The sequence below is a fragment of the Dermacentor albipictus genome, chromosome 10 (assembly GCF_038994185.2).
Source record: "Dermacentor albipictus isolate Rhodes 1998 colony chromosome 10, USDA_Dalb.pri_finalv2, whole genome shotgun sequence".
Classification (NCBI taxonomy): Eukaryota; Metazoa; Arthropoda; class Arachnida; order Ixodida; family Ixodidae; genus Dermacentor; species Dermacentor albipictus.
This window is the reverse complement of record NC_091830.1, coordinates 25,904,095-25,927,132: the sequence shown is the minus strand read 5'-3', so window position 1 is coordinate 25,927,132 and position 23,038 is coordinate 25,904,095. Positions and strand designations below refer to the sequence as shown.

Sequence of the window (23,038 nt, the reverse complement as noted above, 5' to 3'; positions counted from 1 at the left end):
GTCACCGAGGACCATAAATTTAAGCGAATTTGAAGTGGCAATAAATAAAAGGAATAGTTTCCTTTTTTTGTTCCAGGAAGCAGGAGCAATTACGCGAGTCACAGTAAACAAATGGACAAGCGGAATCGACATGTAGCCCAAACAAATGCTCATGTTTCGTGCTAACAGCAGCACCTGGTACGGAAAGTCGTCTGCATCGGCCACCGTTTAGTGTGCGCAGGTTACTTATTCTCTCACCTTCTGGCCTCTGGTACTGGAAAAAAGAAGCCCTGGATTGTTTCCGACGTTATCTCGAATGGCCCGCTTCGCTTATAACATCAATACCGGCCAGTGCGAGGACACCTGGTAACAACAATAACAATAGTAGCTCCCCGTGTAGCTATGCTATAGGGAGATAAATGTTGTTTTGGTGAGCCCCATGAAGTATGCATGACAGCGTTTTGCTGCAAGTCGATCGATGGCTCTTAATGTTTTGAATATCAATTAAGCCATCATAAAACCTTGATGGTTAAAGACAATAAAGAACGGGTGAACTTTAGTGCACTAAACGTAAGCACGATGCATCTGGAGCGTTAGGGGTGCATTCTTAAAGAACCACGGTGATGTCGAATAAAACATGGTATATAGGGTGCTTTACTTTAGGCGCGCCATATTTTCCAAGATCGCCTGTGACAGATAGCATGATTCCTCCTCCTTCAACTAAATTACTCGATGAGGCGAGCATTACTTTTACGAGATATCATATGCGGAATTGAATAATGAAAGAAAAAGCAGTAATGAAGTTTTTGAATGAAGGCTCAAAGAATTAGTAAATAGTTGGTAATTTAATCAAACAACTAATCTAGCTCTGTGTCTTAGTTTTGCAATGACTGCCAGTTCACTTCAGGACCGTAATATCACTACCTGTCAATAATCTAGACCCCGACGCGCTACGTTCTGTGTACATATGCAACAGGCGCACGAAGCTGCGGCAGTAGGAAGGACTGTGATAAACGCAACCCACAAGCCCTGTGCAAAAAGCAAATCACAATGTACAGAAAATTTCTTCAGTGCCTGCAATATTGGGTAAGGTTATAACGCAATAATTTATTACTCATATATTTGGTCACCTCCATGTTTGTGCCCTTGTGCTCACTGTTCCTGAGTAGCACCTACATTCACGCTGGGCAACAACTAAATTACGGCAACGGGCCAAGTACAGCCTGCCGAATAATTTTTACAGCTTTGAACTGCTGTAACTGCAAAACTAAGACACAAAGCTAGATTTGTTGGTTGATTAAATTATTTATTGTTTACTAATTCTTTAGGCCTTGTAAGGCTCTTACAGGAGTGCCATATCAGCACAGCTACAGAAAGAAGACATGAAATAAAAATGGCAGGTGTAGTGGTCGTTAAGTCATATCATGTTTGTGCGCGCAACTACCTCTGCGCAAACCAGGCTGCATTTCTCTGCATTCGTAATAGCCTTCTAGGCCGAACGTAACCTTAAGAATTATATACGCGAATATTGCAACTCTTGTCTCTTCGCTTGCTTTTTTTTATTCCCCGTAGTTCCCACGCGGCATATTGTCGGAATAAAATCAGATGCTAGCATACGGACTGGTTTCATGGATATGCTGCAAGAGCCACTTGGCTGTGTACCTGGGCGATTCAATGGACTGATTAGGTTGACCAAATTGTGAAAGTATCTCTACCATTTGAAACCGTCTTAAGTAAACACGTTGCTGTCATCGACATGCACATTCATCTAACCCATCGTAGTAGAGCACGGTTCAGCGACATAATTCGATGCTCGTATAGTCAAGGATTACCGATAGGTCGAGTATAGTTAAAGGATGAAAGCAATGTAGTTGCGGATACTGAATCTTATTACCGCGTTTTTCGTTCTCCAGCTAACGCTTTGCGACAACATAAAATGCATATTTGTGGCTATTGTGAGATACGAAATCATAGCATGAAAGTCACGTGAACAAGTAACTAAACTTTTTTTTATTGATATGTGTTTAATTGGTTGTCTGACTGTGGCTGAGAGGGGGCACAGGACAAAAGCACATGCATAGCTGACAGGGCCTCGTCCCCTTTTACACTTTCCGGAGCAGTACAATATAAAAAAAAACAGTTCGCACAAATATAAAGAAAAACAACACAGAAACAGTCTACACAAACAAACGAAATATGCCGTTGTTCAAAAATGAAAAGGATAGCTATGTATCACTTATCAGTAAATCACTGCAAATAAAATCAAACAAGGGCAAGAAAGTCATGATTTGTATATGATAGCAAAGAGTTGTATAAAAGCAAGCGAAATGCAATATCTGGTCGCGTATATAGTCAAAGATCATACCAGCAGGAAAAATACAGAATTTAAAAATAGTCCTAAAATGCTGCCTTACTGCACTAACATTGATAAGCTCGCTATATTATAAGCATGCAAATGAGCGAGCAAAGCCACTTGCGATAAGGCAACGTCTGTAGATATTTCTAAACTACAGGAAAGTTTTTCTGAAATAATCATCAAAGTTCCGTCCGTCTAAAATTCTTGCTGCTGGACTGTAAATGTTTGTCGACCGTAATATGTTCGGGCAACAGGCAATTTCCGCGTAGGGCAACATAATGTGTTATTTGCCACTTGTTTTTATTAATTTATTTACCAAGCTTCAAGTAGTAAACTTGGTCTGGCTTTAACATTTTGCATTTTGCCAACAGTGGTTGAGTGCTCCACCAGTGCCTTCTGTCTCCTCTGAAATTCACATAAATCCAAGCATTATTTTTTTGCATGACTGTAAACTTTCTGTCATTAGTTAATAAAGAAGTCCCTAGGACTAGTATGGAATAGCCTGGCTTATAGTAAAAAGCAAATATAAAACTTATTTTGCCCAAACCAGGAGGTAGTTGTGCACTTTATACATGACACCAGAATCTTGGGACAACTCGGGTTTTAGACTGCTGACATGGCTCCCAGGGCAAAAGTAAGTTCCCAGCAAATCATGCCCGACAAATTTTTTCTTAGTCAAGGGTAACATGGACGCCGATCAAAAAAAAAAAAATTAAAGACAACGAAACCAAGACGGTTCGGCTCCCATATGACTTGCTCTAGAGGACTGCATTCCAAATATATTTTAATTGAATCATTATAACGTTTGCTTATTGGCTTCACATTACATATCTGATTTTTTAGTGTATAACCTTAAATGATTCGTCTACGAAATAATTCGTCTACGTTTACGAAAGGATTCAGCGCCAGAGGCGGCCGACCATGCAAATCTGCATTTCTCACTGGCCTGGAAGCAGACTGCCACAGAAGGAGGCACAGAATTTCTGAAACACAAAAAAATCTGGATTGTGCACCGCACAGTGCACGCATTGTACCCAGGACAACGCCAGTCGACCCCGTGGAATGCAGTAGTTCTCGAAGAACAGTCGCAGGTCGTAGCTGTCCGTCTGCAGGTGTCGAAGAGCGGGCAGGGCCTTCAGTACGTCGTGCAGATCCTGAGGCTGAAGTTGCAGTACGCGTAGCGACTGTTCCGTGTGCAAAGTTAAGTGTTCGAGCCGAGAAAATGGGTGATGTCGACCGTGCTGGAGGCAATGCGTCAAGAACAAGATGCAGATTTCGTCGCCGCCGAAGCACGCGCTGCGAAGCGTGTCGTGGGTGGCCGACAGAAGCGAGTGAAAAGCGTTATTCAAGACGTCCATTTTGATTTCGACTTTTTCCAGATAAGGAAACGCGTCTGCGTCCACAGGGATGTCATCAAGTGACCCAACGCCATTTGGGACAATCAGGCTCTTGAGCTTGGGGCACAGTTCCGCTATTGTGGAGAGCATCAGGCCACCACAGCTGTTCAGGACCAACTCTTCGAGATTCGGTAACGTTGGAAGTAGCTTCCTTAGTTCCCGATCCACATCGCGGAAGGCAACATCAGGGTAGAGTTCCACCACGAGGCTGCGAAGGTTACGGAACGCCGAGACCTTCGCGAGCATTTTCAGCGAAGTCACAACCACCTGCAAAGTTTACGGTCGTTGTTGCTACACAAAAGAGAACTACAGAGAACATGAAGGAAGATCTGTAAATAGATTGTGCCGCGGTACATTCTTCCCCAATCGCCCGGTGAAGAGAAAGGTGCGAGCACGCCCCTGTTTAGAGGAGAAATGAGATGAGACTGGAAGAGCACGCGCCGGTGGCCAGGTAACTTAGCCCCCGACACGTCGACTTGCGTCGGATCAACGTGATGACCTCACCGCAAAAGTCACTCTCTCCAACTGACTGGAAATTAGCTGGTAGAGTAAATAATCCCAGTCCTGCACACACGCAATCAGGTACAGCCAAATGCTTTTTTCTTTCTACGGGATTTCCTCTTTATAATGCCAGGCTGCTCAATTTGACAGTCTTCCCTTTTAGCTTCTGCTGCATTGTTGTGAACACCATGACGTTATTGTATTTGTCGTGGTTCTATCTATGTTGTGGGCCGCAGCCGTCAACCATGCCTGTATTGTATAGGTAGCTGTTTTCTCCATTCCCCTTGTTTATTGTACATAGCGAAACGGCGCGACTAAAAATACTTTTGTAACTACGTCTCGCGGCCCTTGGTACAGACAGGGTCAGTTGTCACCAGCCATCACCCTCTCCCTTCTTCAGGCCCTACCCGCTGTCACCCCCGTCCCGACTACGTCCGTTCGAGTGTTGACAAACCGAAGTGTGGCTTATCGCTTGGAGTTTTCAAGCATAATTTCTATCGGTTTGCAGTTATTGAGGTATTTACCATGTTGTTTCACATGTCTTTCTTGACTTTAATGTGATAGGTTCGCCAGTTTTTACGCCTTTTGTTTCAAGTGAGATTTCAGCCCTCATTTTCTTTCTGGTTTAGAGACGAGAGTCCCTATCATTCCGATGAACGCAAATGAGATAATTGATGACTGATGTCACCAGCTTAATGTATGCCACTCCCTGATGCACTTAAAGTCTCAGTTGCATTGCATGTTGTTCAACTAAGATGTACTGCCCTGTTCCAGTTGCGCTGAACGTGTCACATATGACAGCCTTTGCAGGGCCCTTCTGTGCTGAACGCAGTGTGTGACTCAATAATAATAATAATAATAATAATAATAATAATAATAATAATAATAATAATAATAATAATAATAATAATAATAATAATAATAATAATAATAATAATAATAATCACACCGATATCGTTATCATGATTTTGTTGATGGTACGGAAAAGCAACGCAGTACAACGAAAAGTACGCAGTACTGCTTTGTTCAGCTGCTCCATGTGCATAGTGTACTTTGCCCTCAATGTGTTCTTACCTGCAACCTTTTAACTGATGGAAACTTCGCAGCAAGCGTGACGTCATCGCCTATGAATGTGCTCGTTAGCCTTTCACTTGGCGTCCAGTTATGCAAGGGAAGGCAGAGGTGGCTGAATCTCTCCATTCTAGGACATTCCACCGAACCGGGCAAGCCGCGCAGCTCCTCGAAGCAGTTCACGACCCAGAACGAGTCGAGGCGACGTATCTAAAGGACGGCGTGAAAAAACAGAGATGTTCAACATTATGACTGTCAGCAGCAGATTTGAACCGATTGCAGCAAGAAACGGCTCTGCCGGATGTTTTCAAAATGCCCCCCCTCCCTCCCCCTTGAAACTAAGACGTGCCTGCAATTTGCTCAATTCCATCGCTACACGTAATTACCGGACTGCATTTGTGAACATGTAATAAACCTGCGGATTGTTCATAAACTGACTGTAAGATCGCGTTACTTACGTCAGGACAAGTGCGCATTATCGCCAGCGTAGTCTCGGGACTCAGAATCATGCAACCATCGCGGAAGCTGCCAATGCTGCCCACCAGTTCCTTCAGTTTGCTCCGTTCGACCAGCGGTGCAGAGCGGTCCCTGCAGGGCTCGTCCAATTCCAAGGCATGTGTGCAAAGATCGTGCGGTAGAGCAAGGATCTCGACGTTCGGGAACATGCGAATAAGATTGTACACTTTGTCCTTGTTGTGTATGATGCATAGCTCCTGGGTTTGTCGGAGCAGCGTGCCGGCGACCCGGCCGTAGCAGTCCGAGGAGTCAAACGATGCACATCCGCAGAACAAGGCCTTCGAGATAGTCACGCCACGTAGTGCGGCTGTCTTCGATGCTGAAACCAGAGATCTCTGGTTCGCGACCAGGAGGAGGCCGTCCTCGTCGGCAATCGAGAGACCTTCTGGAAGAATCACGTTCCGCGCCCATGCAGTGTCCAGTTTGAGGACGATGTGATCTTCGGCGAGCGTCAGGGCGTGGGGATCTCCGAAATCTCTGACCAGCTCCATCTTGCTGTGCACGCACGTGTACGCACAGTCGGCAATGCCTGGAAGGAATGATAGGATAATCTGTCATGGTTCGCTCTACAGACCTTTTCTAACATCCCGCTAAGCCTTGCCGTAGACTATACTCGACAATTGTGTGACCTAGCGCTGAGTGAGAACTCTCATTGTTGCGCCTTCTGTGGCGTCGCACTATGTAGAAATTATCTAAATGCAAATGGTGAGAATGGAAGCGAGTGAGGCTGAAGAAGAGGAATGAAGCAGTGATAGAGATAATGATGATATGAGAAATGCAAGGTAATAAGAAGAAGTGCATCTAGTTTGCTACCCTGTCCTAAGGGCGGGCTAAATATTAAACACAAAGGGAAACAAAAGTGAATAAGAAACGCGCACAGACTATACAAAGAGTGCCAATGCTACAGTCGTTTAAAACGTGAATTGAACATTGGACCCAGTGTAGTGCTTTGATCACTCTCTCTCGCAATGACTGTATGGGCCGGCACTTGAGGAGCACCTGCACCGAACGCCATCAATTAACGGCAAAAGCTAGAGTGTTGGCCAGTGACCGCAACAATTTGCTGTAGGAAGGACAACAGCAACGACCGGGTGCGAAGTGTTGCTCACTGCCGCAATTGTAATATTTAGCATGGTCCATCAAAGGCTCCATCAAGCCACGGTCCCACAGAACGTTTTTCAGAGTTCATGATAATCCACATTAGGAGAGATATTTGAAGAGAACGATAGCGGTGATCAAGACAGACATGCTTGAAAGTTGGCGTCGTCGAACATTCCATGTCGACGTTCATTATCATTATCAAGTATACATGACGAGTGAGAAAATTCGCACTTTGTCCGAAGGGTGCAGTAGAGACAGTGAGAGAAGGGAATTAAGATATTGGCTGCGAGATCGAGCAGAGTCGCCGCCTGACGGGCACTGGCGGAATCACGAATAGTGTGGATTGCTCCGCGCGTCGTGTGTTGTACTCTACATGTTTATATCTTCGCGCGCACGGCCTGCATAAAGACGCAAAAGCTGGTTTGCAGGTGCTGGTCAGTAAAGCGAGGGCTGTTAGAAAATATCAGGCAGACTCAATTGCAGCTGACATCCACGTAAAGCGTAGTATTCTTGGCATGACTGGCTCATGTGTGCGTATGTACGAAATGGGGTTTTTGAGTTGTAAATATTAGTATAAGAAAGCAGCACATGCCAGGTCGAGATGCCAGAACTGGGTGTACTAATTTTTGTAGTAGCGAACATGTTTAAAAGAGTTCCTTCCGTATGCATTACTGTATTTGATTTCTCTAACTTCTTGTGACTTCCAAAGTTAGAGAGGTCTTTACACAAGACCACCTGCACCACATGTACAAGGCCCTTCCAGTCGTTACGTAAACTTTCACGCCGACTTACAAAGAAGACTCATAGAAACTCGCCAGATTCTATTTGATAAAATATCAAGATAGCCTAATTATCCACTTTACTGTGAAAGAATGAGCGCTTGGGGTCAGCTATCAGGCGACTTATGCTTCCCCTTACAAAAACAAGAACGTCGACTTACCGTTTTTCAATAGTCCCTTGGGGAAGGGGAGGGGAGGTATCGAAGCAGAGTCCGCTACATCATGCTATCGGGTGCGTGGTATTTAGCGCTGAAAGTAGTGGACAGAAAAAGCGAACTTCTGCCTAGCTCCATACGGTGCGTGTCTTGACAGCAGTGAGTTGGGAGATGCGGGCTCTTATGGTATCGATGCTAATCGAGAGCTACAAACTGTGAATCACACCAGATTCTCGGTACGAAGAGAACGATGCTGAAAGCGAAACTGTCATCCGTGGTATGAGCCGCGGTAGGGATGCACGCGGCGTAGAGAGCCTTCGCCAGTTTCGTATCTCGGGCGCATTCGATTTCGCTGCAACCAAGGTGTCCGATACCGCGCCGTCGCCGCCAGCCAATTCAAAACAACCAAAAGCGCTGGCCTTGAACGGTGCCTCTGGCACGGGAGTTACGGAGTAAGGTTTCATACATGCAGACGAGCGTCAAACTCGGCGCCATGGAGGAAGAAAACAACTACCGTATTTATTCCAATATATGGACCGACCTTCTTTTTTTCTGTTTCAAAAAAGGTAGCCGAACTGAACAATCGACCTATTTCTTTTACCAAAACTTATCGGTCTATATTTGTGAACAAAGCTAGGCAAAATACCGAGCTAATGGAATACCTCCGTTGCGCAGCCGAAAAGCCAGTCTGGAGCCAGCGTTTACGGAGCCAGTTAGACTCGCTTTACAAAAGTTTGCATATCCAGCACACTCGATGGCAGCGAAGACGGCGTAATTTCACTATGAAGGATGTGCACGAAGCGTGCGATGAGGGTAGTTCTGTCTAGTTCCGGCGAGGATGCAGCTTGGAGCATCGACTAGACAGATTTAGCAGCCTACCGTATAGTAAATAAGGGTGTGTCATGTTCAAATTTAATCATTCTTCTAAACAAGTACCAGTCGACCTATATTCGAATTATATATTTATATATAGATAATTAGATTACGCCCCTGATAGTGAAGGCTTGCCGGCGAGAGCCGCGCCATCTGTCGCAGCAGAAGCGCAACTATGGGACGGATGGGGAAGAGGCAACCTGTAGGCAAGCGCCGTTCGCGGCTTTGAAGCTGGTCGGGCCACAGAATGGTGTTGGCGTGTTCAATGAGATAATGAGATTTTTTCGAAACAGTGAGCCGACGCTTACGCTTTCCCTTCCGCGTCGGGTGTCTGGTTTAGCCAGCAGACCATAAATGATCGGCGACTGTGCTTTCGGAGCTCGTACGTTGACATTCCGAATGGCATCGCCGGATGTTTGCGTCAGCCTTTAGCCTTTCCGAAGAGGCCTCGTTAAGATATTTTAGTGGCCAAGTTAGGGCGAGGAAATCGACTTCTAAATCGAGATTAACGTAAATTGCATTTCCTCTCTAGACTGCAATCTGAATTCTTGCATTCTGTTTCACCCACCTATGCTTCATCGGCTTCATCGCATCTGCTCTCGTGCTGGCAGCCTGGGCAGGCTCCTATTTCTTCGGCATCCGGGGAAAGTTAGCGCCTGGGAGGTGCTGTTCGCCTGGAGGAGCGGCAGTGTCTGGATAACCTCACCCACTCACTTTGAATTGCAAGGCGAGACGAGTTAATCCCATTAATATCTTTAATTACTTGTGGTTAGCGTGATGCCTGTCACGGACTTGCGATAACGCCGCAATGCATAATAATATTGCGCCAGAAAGAAGTCCGCCGTGAAGCGGCCTGCATTTCAAAAATCCGAATTTGTCTACCTTAACACACCTCTAATCTGTTTTCAATTTCGTTTCGTTCAAAGTTTGGGCGCAGTAGATTTACGCATCGAAATACACTGAAAATTCCGTGTCGTGAATATAATGGGCACACTTCATCATTACCCCTGCATATTAGCTCGAGAAGCGGTTAATCACCTTGAGCACGCTAAAATAAAAGAAAATTGAGGACTCGCAAGAGCGTCAAAGCAGTCAATATTAGCGAACGCTAGTGGGAGGACACTCGATAACAAGAGTGACAACCGAAGCGGCACCTGTAGCTACGCTCTTAAGAAATAAATATTATTTTGCTGTGCCGTACGAAAGACGGACGATAGCGTTTTGCTACAAGTCAATAGATGGTTCTTGGTGTTTTGAATATGAAGTCTCCGTGAAATCTTGATATTTAAAGACAGTAATGAATGGGTGAAGATTAGTCCACTAAACATGAGCACGATACATTTGGAATATTAGTGGCTCATAGGTAAAGAAGAACAAGAGTGATGTGGGATAAAACATACTATATTGGGTGTTTTATTTTAGGCGTACCATATTTTCAAAAATTGCCTGTGGCAGATAGCACGATTCAACTTCCATCAACTAAATGACACGATGAGGTGGGCATTACTTCCACAAGACATCAACCGGAGTATTAGACGAAAAAAGATCCATATTTCAGTTTCTTTTTTACTAATTGACGCACAGCACATTGCACGCTACGAATTGTAGCTAATCAATATGCAGGGCATATCAACTTGGAACGAATTCTGTGGATGCCACCGGTTCTGAGATATGCGTCATGAAAGTTGCGGCAAAAATGCACTGTTGTTCCACTTGCATTTTTAATAAAATGCAATTTTATGCATTGAAGCAGAAAAGTAGTGGAATGCGGATGAATTTTGCCAGTTACTTCGAAAATTCACATATCAAAATAACTTAGTCTTGGGAATTTGTTGTAAATCGATATACTTTATGACTCACTAAAGGCACAATTTGTAGATTGAAATATGTGCCGTAAGGTTCATAATAAGATAATTAGCGTAATTACATTAATTGTTCAAGTGGGCGTTTTGATTTCTCGTAGAAGTAATACCCGCTTCATTTAGTTGTTTAGCTCAAGCGTTAAAATTGTTTTATTTGGCAGAAGCTACGTTTAAAAACTTGGTTCTGCGAAAAAATCACACCTGATAAAGTCTCCAAACGATGTGATGATGGATAACGGTTTTATTACAGACATCGGCGAGTTGAAAATATACAAATTTAACCATAGCATTGTTGTTTGGGAACTCAAAAACTATATTACGAAAAGCACGTGGCACTTACCACCAACTCGTTTCATAAGTTTTACTCTTCATTATCACCGTATTTATTTTTCTACTACTGCCAATACCATCATCATCACCATCCCCTTTTCCGATGTGACATAGGCATAATAAACGCCTTCGAGTCGATAGTTAATCAACTCAACAGTGAAGTTAGCGTATCTACACGGGCAGTTTCAATGGCTGTTGAGTAAATAGCTTATCGACTCGAAGGTGTGCGGAGCGGAACTCTATCAAAACTTTGGTCCTTCGAGTGACAAACACAAGCGTGCTCGTCAAGGCCAAGTTTACACTAGCGTACCATAAGCAAAGGTTTCGAAGAAATAAAAGGATACCAAGAAACTATTACGTTATAAAAATAATTTATTTACTTGCACAACCAATGATCGCAACTCCCCCATCAGGAATCAACAACGCCAAAAAAAAGAAGCACTGCAGCATACACAATGTTGCCAGATCGCTGAAGAAAATCCGACAACGATCTTCAGAATATGTGCTGACGAGACAGTAGCTTAACGAAGAATAATAATTTTTTGCATGTTGCCATTTTAAGATATTTCACAATCATACAACAATGAAATGCGATCATTAGATATTTGGAATTATTTTTAACGCTAGAAGTCTCTATTGTGGATGCGGAGTACTTGCTCGCTAGAGTTGCAGAAGAAGTGGTTGGTGTCAGATTACTAAAATGATTTTAACGGCCGCCCAGTTTTCAGTGCGTATAATAGCAGCACAGTTCTTTCGAGTCGGAAAGAGCTTGAGAATTCCGATGACCATAGGCTCGGTAGCAGTTGAAAAAGTGCCCGTGTTACATGCGTATCACACAGCCAGCAAATAGCTGTCAGTCTGAGGAACGTACAGAACGAGTGCCTCCTGAAACCTGTATTGCAAAAACACTGATATCACTAACCAAAGCTGATAGAAAATGCGTGCTTTAATTTGTTCAACCTCCTCGCGAGGGCAGATGGCCTTCGAAAGTGTGCGACTAGTGCTGGTATTGATTTTAGGATAACGTAAATTCCTCATATTACCAAAACATTCGCAGTTTCGCCCAAATGACAAGGCATCGACTGCGATAGCCAATTAGTAGACAGCTGTACGAAGTAACGATAGTAGTTTTATCAGAAATCTAATGTAGTAAACATTCGCTTAGTAACCAAATTAAGAAGCATTTTGTCGCGCACGTACATACATGAACACATCTAACGCGGTGAGAGCTGAAACTCGCTGTCCAATCGTTGGCGTCAGCAAGAGCGGCAGCAGCAGCGTGCGAATTAACATTCGTGCTGCCTTTGGCATAGCGCAAAATAAGCGACGAGAACACAATGCACACGAAGCTATCAGTCCTGGGCGTATCTAGATTGTGTGCTCATCGCAGACCACATTAAGTACGGGGCCCGCGCTGCTGACTCTACTCATCGCAGATCACCTTCAAAACAGTGTCTTTGGGGCCGCGCTGAGCAGCGTCTAATAAGTGTATAATAGCTGTGAAGTGTATAATAGCTGTGTCTTACCAGTACTCACCTACGGGGCAGAAACCTGGAGGCTTACGAAAAGGGTTCTACTCAAATTGAGGACGACGCAACGAGCTATGGAAAGAAGAATGATAGGTGTAACGTTAAGGGATAAGAAAAGAGCAGATTGGGTGAGGGAACAAACGCGAGTTAATGACATCTTAGTTGAAATCAAGAAAAAGAAATGGGCATGGGCAGGACATGTAATGAGGAGGGAAGATAACCGATGGTCATTAAGGGTTACGGACTGGATTCCAAGGGAAGGGAAGCGTAGCAGGGGGCGGCAGAAAGTTAGGTGGGTGGATGAGATTAAGAAGTTTGCAGGGACGGCGTGGCCACAATTAGTACATGACCGGGGTTGTTGGAGAAATATGGGAGACGCCTTTGCCCTGCAGTGGGCGTAACCAGGCTGATGATGATGATGATGAGCAGCGTCATACGCAGCCGCTGCCGTAGTAGAACCTCCCCCCCCTCTCCCTCGGTGCCTTGCTCGGTGGAGGCGGCCCCGCTTCCGCCCCGCCTTCCGCCCTTGCGAGCGCGAGATCAAGCCACCATCATCGGCTCGCCCTTGAACCTACAGAATACGGCGCGCGGTCACGGGTTAGAGCACTTGGACTCTTAACGGAACATCATGTTGACGTTGACGGTGGCAACAACGGCGGATCTACGCATGCGGTGTCCATATAATTTCTACATGAACACTAAAAGAAACCGTAGTTTTATTTCAATGCATACAGCCGATTTGCTGCCGGAATATAACAACTGAAGAGGCCACGCCACCTTGCATATTCCTTCCGCTTTGGCTTTTGCATTTAGTACACCGAATCCGGCGGGAAGAGAGCAATGGTGACGGGGAAAGTCACACAGTCGAAAATATATCCTTCGTCCTTTATCCTGATGGTAGTAAGGAGCTCACCATCCTGAAAACAAAAAATCGTTATCGTCATCATCAGTCTATCTTAGAGGGACTCAAAATTAACCGATTTTTGGAGACTCAGTTTTTATGGCGCAGGGAAATGCACATACATCGAAGTGTTTCTGCTTGCAGCGGCTCCTTGCAGAAGTGCGTAGAAGTCTTGTAAGCCGAGTTTTTCGATCTTAGCAATCTCTAAAAGAAATGGAGCAGTCGCAACACCAGCAACACTGAAAAGCGAGAGGGATGCCTATAGCCGGCCTCGCAAATTGGGACAGCCGAACTGTGGGTTGCTTTCGCAGAAGTGAATGCAACGTTCATTAACCACCTGCATTTTTTTCACCTCGTCTGAAAATCGAACGGTGCTGTAATAGGTTGTTGTATCTATTACCTCAGCAAATCCTATTTCTAAGTTGAATGGATGGATGGACGCTATGAGCGTGCCCTTTGAAATGGGGTGGTTGGATGCGCCACCAGGCTCTAGTCCTTATTTTGCCCAATGTCCTGTAAGCCAGTGACATTGTGGTTCCCTGTTTTCGCTGTAGGAGCAAGTTCGCATGGCGCAACTATGGCCTCCAATAATGGGGTAAAGCGCTCGCCATTTAAATCTCGGAGGCGTATGCGCTAGTCTTCTAGTCATAGCAAGCGTAGATTTCAGTTATGCTGTGTTAGTTACTGGAATGCATTATGTAACCGCGCAAACGACAACGGAAGAAGAAGGAAACACCTTCTTCTTCCGTTGTCGTTTGCGCGGTTACATAATGCATTCCAATATCGACCACCAATGCGGCCTCTCCCTAATAAAGTCTGTTAGTTCCAAAGAAAAACTTATAATAAAAAAATGTATGGCATTTCAATATTTGAATAAGGCCGCGGAGCCGCGTACACTAATAGAAGGTCACGTGATAGGGCATTCAAATGTGTGTCATGTTCCAGCCTCGCAATTCATTGTGGTTAATGAAAGATGTGAACACAAATGTAGTGAGGATAACGGTGCTAGTTTTGTCAATCGGAGACTCGATGATTCCATCAGCGGGACTATCTGGACCCACGTTTGTAACTGTAATTTTCTCCGTTAGGTTCACCTCAGGATAAATTTCTATCTGAATGTCACGCTGTGCTAGCCCCGGTCGAGCTTGAATTGAAAACGTTTTACATAGCACAATTTGCTTATCACAGCATTGTCCTTAATCGTTTGCTACGCGCCTTTGTGTTTTTCTATTAGAAGCAAATTTGGTAACCGTCGGAAACCAGCTGTCATCCGTTTTAGTGGTGGATGGTCTGTCCAACTCCGCTTTTTCTCTCATGAAGAGCATTTACCCACCTTGGATTGCTGATTCCAACACTACTCTCGTTCGATATTTGAAATTACTACTGGCAGGTCATTTAAGCTCGTAGTTTTCGCATGCTCGCAGAAAGATTTATAAGCAAAATTCTTGCTACAACACTCCCCACGCCCATCCCCTTCCATCGCACCTTTTTTTCGCTCTGAAGTCGTTGTCCGTTTTATGAACATAAACTCTACGTGCTTGCAGGTAAGTTAATGCACAGTCAGAACAATGGTAAACATAAAAAGTTATTTTAGCTGATTATTAAGTCATCGCGCTAGACATGAGCGTTCCTGCCGGACGTCATAAATGAGAATTAGTTGAAGCTTACAGCACGCAGCCGTCAATAATCACTTTTTTTGCCTTTTTAGTTGATAAGCGCAGAAAATAAGCGTTGTCGAAGTTTTCTCAAGCTATTTCGGGATACGAGCTTCACGTAAATAAAGCACTGCTATGGGTAGGCATGGCAGTGCATAGAAAAAAGTGCTTTTCGACACCAATACGGCAAGACAACTTCCTAGGAAAACACGTGGAGTAGAGACATGTCGCCTAATGTTAGAAGATAAACATATGAAACCTAGAGCTTGTCTTTGTAGACTTACTGTTTCGACGTGGGTACTGCACTGGACAGTTTCGGTAGTGTAGTTGTGACATGCCCAACTACGCGCATAATCGAAAGCTTATGCGCGTTAGTTGTTGCTTATTTTAATACTTGGCCAGTTCCTTATGTCGTTGGGAAAACATAGGTACGTGGACGAAAAAAACACTGATTTAGCTAACGGCTCATTAAAGAATCACTCCACGTTTTCGCTAAAATCGATAGCATGCGTACTTTCATCTCGTGCACCTTAGCGTCATTCCTGATAAGATATACCAGACTTCTAAGGAGCTTTTCATGACTGTATTCAGGGTCAGGTAAAGAACGCGGTGGCAATTGTGCCCTTAAAAAGGAACACGTATAAAAGAGCCAGCGCATTAGCTGAGTCATGTCCCTGACTTGGCTTCATTCGGTGATTTCTCGCCATGAAGCCCTTTTGTCCTGTTAGGCGATGTCTTTTACACGGCAGGTGTAACTTCTATGCCGCCGAATGGATCAGTGAACCTCAACGCAGCCTTTCCTGGCATATACCAGCGGTGGCGGGGGCCCTCAAATAAAGTTGGAAGGTGCCATCTAGGTTCTTCAAACTACGCTTTAGAATTCGTCTGTTCAGTGAGATGGCTTTTTAGTCTCGGCGGTTGGAGATTTTGGCTGTTCGTGCATGTGGTGTTTGATCAAGGCGTTCTCACTGCTGCTGATAACTACACAGACCTATTTAGATAAATATTTAGATACTAGATAACTATTTGACTCAACTATTTCGCGAAGCGCGGAGCTCGAAAGTGAGCCGTATCACGCATTTTCTGGGGGAGCCTCTCCTGGGTTCTCGACTGATCGCTCACTATATTGCGTGCATCAAAGGCTCATTGGCCAGGCACGCATACTTCCACTGGCGCCTTCCTCCCCAGACGACAAGAGTAACATTTTTCAAAGCAATACTTCAAAGTAACGCCAATCAACCTGGTTACGGTCACTTAAATGGAACGATAATTCGACTTACCTCTAGACATGATCTGGCGTTTACTGCATCTGGAAGTTGCAGTGACACATGGGCGATGTATTTGCCGGGCTTCACAGGGCAGCGATTTTTCCAAGCCCTGTTGAGCATTACTTCTGTCACCGTTTTGCCATAACAAAGCCTTAGCTCCCTGCATAGGAGTGACATAAAAAACAGTGAAGGAAAACATGAGAGGTGATTGCATGTTTTTTTGTGTTCGCGTAAAAATTTAGTAACAAATACAGTAATGTTACTTTCTATTTGACACAAAAAACAGACGCTATAAAGAAGGCATCATCAGGATTAAGAAATACGCCACTTCATGTCACTCAGCTAACGCCTAAAGTAATGTCAAAGATTGTGTTATTTGGTTATGATTAAAAATTTTCCAGCGCGACTTCTTGAACAAGGAGATAACCGAATAACGTACAAGGACAGCGCTTGTTCAGAGAGTCACCCTGTAATAATTTTAATCTATTAACTGAATAAAAGTGACAAATGACAAGGCCACTATGGCAAAATATCCAAGCATCGGTTGTTAACTGTGTTAACTGTTGTTGTGTTGGAAGCACCTTAACTCTTCTCAGAATTTTTATTCCATAAGGTGTTTCAGTTTGTCGGCCGCCATCCTGAACTAGGACTATAGAAAAGGTTTTACTCCACTAGGGAGAGACCATGGTGACATTTGGCAAAAACTGCTAATGGAACGCACTTTTTAGGCAACGCTGTAGAACACACAGGCCTGTGCTTACACAGAATTATTTGTGATATGTGCGAAAGTACCCTCCCGCACTCATCTTGGCGCTAGTTGACTCTACGAAATAAACAAAATTTGAGAAATTAAAGCACTCGCTGGCTCAGTAGACTAATTAGCAAGCGACAATCCTGCTGATTGTGCTTGAACAAATCATATCTTGAACTTCGTAACGATTCATGTCTGACGTGTCATTCACCGGCAGCATATTTTTGCAAGATTACTAAATAACACCGAGATGATAAATTGAGCGGGAGTGCCTCAACCAGAAAACTTATAAAAGAGCAATCTTACGAATACTACTGCAATTTTTCTTAACATTACAAGACAATCCTGACGTAACAGTAAACTACTGGGACCGTTCGGAAGATTACTGTTACTCCACCTATTATCTCGCAGAATGTTCCGTCGCATAAGGCTTACTTTTCTTTTGCAATTTCGCTTAGGAATACATGACTGAACACTTAAAGTTACGGTGCACTTGTCCGATACTGAATTCAATGTTGTTGGTTGCCTTACGCACTCGCGAGCATGAAACTGGGATACAAATATCATGCCGATTCCACGCACATGTGAATTTCTATCTGAATTGAAGCTTTCATGAAGAGGTAATTCAATGTTTGAAAACTGTTCATGTGCAAAGCGGTTTGTAGTACAGCAATTACGTGCCTGCGCGCTAGATCGATATGAGCAAGCGCCCACTGTACGTGATCCTCACGAACGTGGATAGCACTAACTCTCCAACCTGCCCATGTTCTATCAGGTCCTCCCCTCTCCGACATTTCTGGGGTCAGCCTTATCGGGTACTGCACTCTGGATAGGCATTTATTACTAAGAATTAAAGAGTCCAACCAAGCAGACTTACGAAAACCCATGCAAAAAGAAAGGGCATAGAAAGCTTCACTTTAGTGTAGTAATTGAGCGCCTGAAGGTATATATTCGTTGTAGTGATGATATGTTGGCACTCCTTGCTGTTTCGCTGCAGCAGTTACGTAGAGAATAGTGTCAACCATCGGCATATATATAGGGGTAGTAGAGATGGAGCTACGTATGAGCCGATGTCTTTTATGAGTGCCGTGCTGTGTGTGGGCTGTTCGGGGATACCGAAGCAGCGCAGTCCGGGAGGGTTCGCAAGTAAAGCTTGTCTTTGAAAACACCAAGAGCTTACTTTGGCAATGTGCTGTGGACACAATGGAGCGGCGTTCCGCTCGACGTGTTCACAAATATTTCCAGGACGGGACTGGAGCCGTACGCTTTGAAGACGTTAAAGGTGGCGTCCAGTTGCAGCCTGTTCCCCAAGGTGGTGTTACTAATGTAGATATCCTGGATCTGTACGATGGTGTCGTCGTCCGCTGCGAAATTCAGGCAGTGCAAGAGACATGATGAGTACGTCGGTTAATTTGTGGCCACTCACAGAGCAAAGGTCGGGAGAAGCGACTACTTCCGTGCATAAAAAATACGCCAACGCTCAAGTATCCTGGGAACACGTTTTTATCACTTGACATTAACTAAAATTTTAGTAACTGCACGGTTTCTTCCTTTCGCTACTGCTATTTCTGGAACCGCTTATACAACCTGTAAACAAGCACTCCAACTGGTAATGAATACAACATTGCTGTCCAGTCACAAATACTAGTACCAGCTAAATAAGGAAGATCTCCTAAGCTAAATCGGGCACTTGACTTGTATCGTTACCATGTTAGTAACAAGGCATCCAACATTGTTATTAAGCTCTTCGTCCATTTCATTCGTATTGGACGTCAAATTGTGGTCTCAGTTCAGAATATCAGAACAAGTTGTATAAATGAGTTGAGGTAAAGAGAATACTCACTACGGCATCTGGTCAGGTTTGGTGTCTGGCGAGCTGTAGCAGTCTGTTGTAGAACAGTAAGGATGCACAAACAGGCGAAGGTCAACATCGGCGTTCCCCTCGGCATGCTTAGAGTAGGCTAGCGGTAAGCGCAAGTCCGGCTTTTAAGCATATCTGTAATGCGTATCCCTTGACGTCGTGGCAAGTGGAGAAAGACGGCAGACCCCCTTTCCTCATCTGCAACGTTTTGGATCGTGCGAGTCTGCAAATTGAGAAAGCTTACGTCGGCTGGCTGACAACCTCATGTGCGACGTTCGTTCACTGCTCCCGCAACGTTTGCTTTTGCAGCAAGCTTGCGACTTTACGGGTGGAATTTATTGCTCTAGCTAACGTTCTCTCTCGACCACGGGTATCAATCCCCAGCCTTCTCATCACATTCCTTCAAGCTTGTTCTCCGCGGTTTTTACATATTCCGCGAGTACGCTCGATGCGTGCTTCCTGGCACGTCGTAAATTGTGTTGAGGATTCTTTCGAAAGCTTGCGCGTGCCTTACTGTGCCACTCTGCTACATGCTTTTACATGCACTAGCAACGCTGACACGCGTTGAACCACGAGCGTAATTTTGAATTTCCAGAACATGCTTATTAACTACGACCCATATATTGTTGTCCGCATATGGAAAATTGAAGTACATTTGTCACGCTGCCTTTTTTATCTGCCTGACATGTTCCTGTCAAAGAATTTATGCAGGTCAGGCTCTGAAACCATCACTGCATGTTCGAAGGAAAACAGTGTCAACAAGTGCTTTCTTTTGATGCTTATCCTAACATGGGAATCATTGACGGCCTTCTTGTTGGCCTTTCGTTTTCTCTTCTTTTTGATCGCCTTTTTTGAGCATTTTTGTCTCTATTTTGATCCCGCACTGATTGTAAGGTGAATGATAAACAAGAGGACGCAAGTCGACGGTTTTCTGAAGTCGAGGACAAAGACGTGAAAATAAACAGTGATGGCTACCGTATGACTTTATGATTCCGCATGCTCACTGTGCAATGAAAGCGAACGGAGAACAGAGTGAGTGCTAACTTCCAACTGATGCTTTATTTGGTGACACAGAAGGTTACTTATATACTCAGCGAACCATGTGACATCAAGAGATTACACAAAACCAAGCGACAGAACCGATAGTAACCATGTGAAAACATATTCAGACAGCCTGTGGCGGCAGTCTGAGATACGCCAATTCATTCCTTGATACTGATAATGAAGGTGAGCGTACACATGCATGGTCCAGACCTACGATAGCCTTTACTTCGATTATTTCTTTTGTGAGCTGATTTCGACCACGACCTAGAATGACGCATTCCTCTAAGACAGGTTCACACTCGCACGTTTTGCAGTGCTGCGCAAGAAACCCCCCAGCTGTAATACGATGCTTAGCATTGTAACCATGTTCGCACAGCCTGTCATTCAGACATCGGCCAGTTTGACCAACCTAACGTTTTCTGCATTTGAGTGGAGAACAATGAAAAACACAATGTGTGCAATTAACCAGCTTCTTTTTATGGTTCTTATCACAACTAGGAGGAGCCTCCTTATTCGTATTAGTGAGCTTGCAAATCCTCATAAGCTTGTTACGGGCAGAAAACACTGCACGAATATTCGCTCGCTTGGCGATTTTCTTAAGATTAGGTGAGACGGCGTGAATATAAAGAATGATGCTTGTCCTACCCCGAGTAGTTGCAGGATTATCTTCGTGCTGGTAGCCTTTTCTAAACTCTCTTAGAATCTGTTCTGCTACTGACACTTGTAGGGACACGGGATAACCGGCCTGCGAAAGCCGTTCGCACTGAGAGGCAAAGCCAGACGAAACCGTATGGTGGCACGACTTTTTCGAAGCATTGTTTAGGCAAAGGTTAGGCATTGCTAACCTTTGCTAACCTTTGCTAACCTTTGCTAAACCATTGCTAACGGTTTTGAGAAGGAGACAGAAATGAGAATGAACGGTAATGGCGACCATATGACTTAACCTCATCGGAGCAACGAAAGAAAATAGCAGAGGCCCTGACGTCACGTTTTTGAAGTCAGAGGTGCACTTATGTTTGGGTACCATCTCCCTTCGGGCCTAGAATCCGCTGGCCGGAGCAGATAGGCGCGAGCGTTGTATTTGCATTGCTGGTAGCTGCCGGAAGCGCGTGCTGCCAATGGGTGTCAGAACAAAGCATACGAAACTTCTGTAAGAGTTTTGCTGCAGACGCACTCCTGTGCTTTTCTGTGGCTCGTTGAAGAAGACGACATAGACGCGGGCTGTGTTTACTTAAGTGTCTTTGTTGCTTGCGGACACTCGCTCTGATCCTCGAGCACGACTTTTAAGTTTACACTTCACGCTCCGAAGTCAACTTCCCTCGCGAACAGATTGTGCGGCAAGAAAGACATGGGCCCCAGAGAGAGAGAGAGAGAGAGAGAGTAAAACTTTATTAATATAAATAAAACAAGGCACGATGGTTGGAGCCCCTATTCCAGGGCCCCACTGGCACGAGCGGCTCGCTGGGCTTGGTCCAGAAGAGCCAACTGGCTCTCCCGACCCTCGTCCGCAAGCCATGCCTCCCACTGCCTATTTCTCATTAGTGGATGTTCGTGTAATATGGGACTGTCTATGGGCGGAGGCCTCCTGGGACACTCCCATGTGATGTGTTTTAGTGTGGGTGTGTCTGTGCACCACGGGCACTCGTCAGTGAACCTCGTGGGGTGTATTCTGTGTAGGTGGTGCAGGTTGGGGTATGTATTCGTCTGAATACGACGCCAGTCCCTCCCCTGTTGGCTGTTTAAATCGGAGTGAGGATGTCCAAAACGTCTCCGCTCCTGCCTTTGCTGTAGGAGGATGTCACGAGAATTCGGTGGAAGGTCATCGCTAGGCCATGCCGTTGCTCGGACGTTCAAACCTCGAGCAATACGGTCTGCCCTAGCGTTTCCTGCCAGTCGCTCGTGTGCCGGACACCAGACGATAGTGTGGTGCCCCTCCAGTTGAGTACCTAAAATATTGATTACTGATTTGGGTGCCGTTCCTTGCAAAAACAGGCGGCAAGCCGCTTGTGAGTCGGATAATATGACAGCCGAATTGGTTTGGCGCTCGGCGTCCTGAATGGCCAAGGCGATGGCTGCAGCCTCTGCCACGCATGCCGAGGCGGTTTTGAAGGATGCCGTTGTTATGTTGTTGTTGCATGTAGAAACTATGGTGAAAGTGTCTGAGCTGGCTCGACTGGCATCCGTATAATACACCCCCGGTCCCATGCCGAAACGTTTGTGAAGGGTCTTTGCCCTTGCTCTGCGTCATCCGGGATGGTACTTGGGGTGCATGTTTTTGGGAATTGGGGCCACCGCGATGTGCGATCGAACATTGCGGTCTATCTGTGCCGTTTCCTCTCCGCAATACTGGGGTCTCAGGGGAAAGCGTAACCTCGCCAATACTTCCCTGCCCTGAGTTGAAGAACAAAGTCGTTCTTTCTGGGCATATAACGTCGCGACTGCGTACTCGTCAAAAGTATTGTGCAGGCCCAGTCCCTCGAATCTCTGTGTGCTAGCGCATTCGGGAAGACCAAGGGCGGCTTTGAAGGCTTTTCTTATTATTGCGTTTGCCTGTTTATTCTCTTGGTTTGTCAAGGCCTGATATGGAAGGGCGTATGTGAGTCGGCTAATTACGAATGCGTGAACCAGGCTGATGGTCTCTCCCTTCGTTAGGCTGTCTCTGCTTTTTGCCACTCTCCTTATCATTCTGGCCACGTTTCCTGTGACCGCCTTTAGTTTTTGTAGGGTGTGAGATGTTCCAGCATTCTGCTGTATCCACATCCCCAATATTCGGAGTGTCTCCACTTCACGAATTGGCGCCCCGTCGAGAGTCAGAGTGAGCGGCACCCAGTCCTTCTTTCTTGCGTATTTCGCACGCACCCGAATGAATTCCGATTTTTCGGGTGCGCACACCATGTCCGCCGCCCTCGCGTATTCCACGACTGCGTCTATGGCCTTTTGAAGGGTTTCTTGCTTGTCCCCGTAGGACCCCTGGTGAGCCCAGAACGTAATATCATCGGCATATATCGCACAACCGAGATTCGGGTGTTTATCTAGCTCCAGGGCTAGCTTTCTCATCCCTACATTGAAAAGAAGTGGAGAGAGTATAGCTCCCTGAGGGGTACCTCTG

The 23,038-nt window shown here is 45.2% G+C and overlaps 2 protein-coding genes across 3 annotated transcripts; both read right to left on the bottom strand.

Annotated features, from left to right (window-relative positions):
* Positions 1-1,966: 1,966 nt before the first annotated feature.
* LOC139050950 (uncharacterized) lies at positions 1,967-8,159 on the bottom strand. Of its 2 annotated transcripts, XM_070527843.1 has the most exons (4): positions 7,862-8,157; positions 5,763-6,349; positions 5,308-5,514; positions 1,967-3,999 (listed from the first exon to the last, which is right to left on the bottom strand). In XM_070527843.1, exons 2-4 carry the CDS (start codon positions 6,309-6,311, stop codon positions 3,274-3,276), a joined length of 1,482 nt encoding a protein of 493 aa, XP_070383944.1. In that variant the 5' UTR covers positions 6,312-6,349; positions 7,862-8,157; the 3' UTR covers positions 1,967-3,273. The 2 variants fall into 2 exon arrangements, with proteins under 2 accessions (XP_070383944.1, XP_070383945.1); XM_070527844.1 differs by lacking the exon at positions 5,308-5,514 and having other exon boundaries at positions 7,862-8,159.
* Positions 8,160-13,143: 4,984 nt separating this feature from the next.
* LOC139050271 (uncharacterized) lies at positions 13,144-19,027 on the bottom strand. Its single transcript, XM_070526478.1, has 4 exons — positions 18,868-19,027; positions 18,205-18,388; positions 16,286-16,433; positions 13,144-13,366 (listed from the first exon to the last, which is right to left on the bottom strand). The coding sequence occupies exons 1-4, from the start codon at positions 18,971-18,973 to the stop codon at positions 13,259-13,261; spliced, it is 546 nt and encodes a 181-aa protein (XP_070382579.1). The 5' UTR covers positions 18,974-19,027; the 3' UTR covers positions 13,144-13,258.
* Positions 19,028-23,038: the final 4,011 nt, after the last annotated feature.